Source organism: Pholcus phalangioides, unplaced genomic scaffold, assembly GCF_987345545.1.
Source record: "Pholcus phalangioides strain wild (caught in Gottingen) unplaced genomic scaffold, Ppha-v1.0 ptg000007l_1, whole genome shotgun sequence".
Taxonomy (NCBI): Eukaryota; Metazoa; Arthropoda; class Arachnida; order Araneae; family Pholcidae; genus Pholcus; species Pholcus phalangioides.
Window position 1 is genome coordinate 2,069,323 of NW_028301600.1, and position 1,965 is coordinate 2,071,287.

Sequence of the window (1,965 nt, forward strand, 5' to 3'; positions counted from 1 at the left end):
CGTGTCACGTGATCCCGGGTACTGGAGACGACCGTCTGGAAAACAGCAGGGCAGAGAGTCACTGCACACGAAAGCGTGAGGTTCGAAAATTTCTATGCCTGTCTTACTTTTTCATTAACCCAGATAATCATTATGTGTCGCCAAAATAAATGTTTATTCCGAAGCTGTGGCTCTGTGTGGTGACTCCGCAGTGGTGACCAGCGACGTTTAGGAACATTAACCATCAAAAAAAGTCCATCTTCATTGAAGATTTAATCTCATGCATTTTCGGAAATTTTCTTCTTTCCGAGCCTCCATTATGTCTGTGGTTACGACGACTCGACTCTTCCCTCAAACAGGCCCCTCTCGCCCACGCATCATCATCTGCTCTTCTGGTGTGTGACCTCCTCCTCCTCTCTCGTCTTCTCTTCTTTTTTTCTCTCTCTCCCGTTGGAGCTGAGCGATGGCGGAAGAAAATGCTCAAGTTTCGAGGATTGGACTTCGATTACCTCCGTTTTGGAAATCCAATGTCCAACTATGGATTCAACAGTGCAACAGTGCTTTTCAACTCAGTGGAATCACTAACGATGACACGAAGTATGCAGCCTTGGTCTCTTCCTTGGACGGAGAATGCTTGTCTTTCGTCTCGGATCTGATATTAAATCCTCCGGCAATCAATCGCTATCAAGCCTTGTCGGATCGCCTCATAAAGGAGTTCGCTGCTACGGAACATCAAAAAGTCAAGGAACTTTTGAACGAGCTAGGGTGATTTGGGTGATCAAAAGCCAAGTCAACTGCTGCGAAAGATGAAAGAACTCTCCGGCAACAAAGTCACTGACGAGTTCTTACGCACCTTGTGGATGCAACGCTTACCGCAAAATATTCAAGCAGTGTTATCGGTTTCCAGTGAGCCATTAGATCAGCTTGCTGTCCTAGCCGACAAAGTGGCTGAAGTCACTACCCAAAATTATGTGTGTCGAATCCAGCCATCATCATCATCGCAAATGCAGCCAACTCAAGATCGAAACGATTCGTCATCAGTCATCGAAACGCTCACCAAACAAGTGGCAGAGCTAACGGCTACGGTGAATCGACTCTGCAGAAGGAGATATCGTAACAGCTCCCAACAGCGACGAGCTAGGCGTTCAACATCTCGTTCAAGTCAAGCACGGGATATCTGCTTCTATCACAACAAGTTCGGTGAGAAAGCCCGCTACTGCCGTCAGCCATGTAAATTCCAGAAAAAAAACGACGACCTTCCATCATCGCTGGTATGATGGAATCGGGCAGCAAATCCAGCAGGCTCTTCGTGATTGACAGAGTTACGGGTGATCGTTTCCTTGTTGACTCTGGCAGTGAAGTTTCTGTTATCCCGCCTAAAAAAATTCGTCAGCACTACATCCAAGTTTCCATTTGTTCGCCGCAAACAACAGCAGGATTCTTGCTTATGGTTCCACGGTCAAGAAACTAGATTTAGGTCTCCGGAAACCTTTTTCCTGGACATTTCTCGTAGCTGACGTCACTTCACCAATACTTGGAGTTGATTTTCTCAGCAACTTCAACCTAATCGTTGATGTGCGAAACCGACGACTCATCGATTCGCAAACATCATTACGGGTACTCGGATCGATCAAGCCCACAACACAACCTTCCGTCACTACCATTGGAGATTCTGAATACAGTGCTATATTTCAAGAATTCCCGCATGTCTTCAACCCTTCACAGATCGGTAAAACAGTGAAACATGTGACGCGACACCATATCATCACTCGAGGACCACCGGTGGCTTCGAAGCCTCGACGTCTCAATCCAAAAATTCAACAACAAGTGAAAACCGAGTTTGAATTCCTTTTGGAACAAGGGATTATCCGGCCCTCCAAAAGCCCTTGGAGCTCTCCGTTACATATCGTGCCCAAAGCAGATGGTACTGTACGTCCTGTCGGTGATTATCGTCGTCTAAATAGCGTTACGGAATTTGATTCTTAC

At 46.4% G+C, this 1,965-nt stretch overlaps 1 protein-coding gene across 1 annotated transcript; it reads left to right on the forward strand.

The window, feature by feature from the left end:
- The first annotated feature begins 442 nt into the window (after nt 1–442).
- Nucleotides 443–1,320, forward strand: LOC149084787 (uncharacterized). Its single transcript, XM_089233804.1, is given in 2 exon segments — nt 443–733; nt 735–1,320. Coding segments are annotated over 2 exon segments (813 nt in total). The 3' UTR covers nt 1,257–1,320.
- The last annotated feature ends 645 nt before the right edge of the window (nt 1,321–1,965 follow it).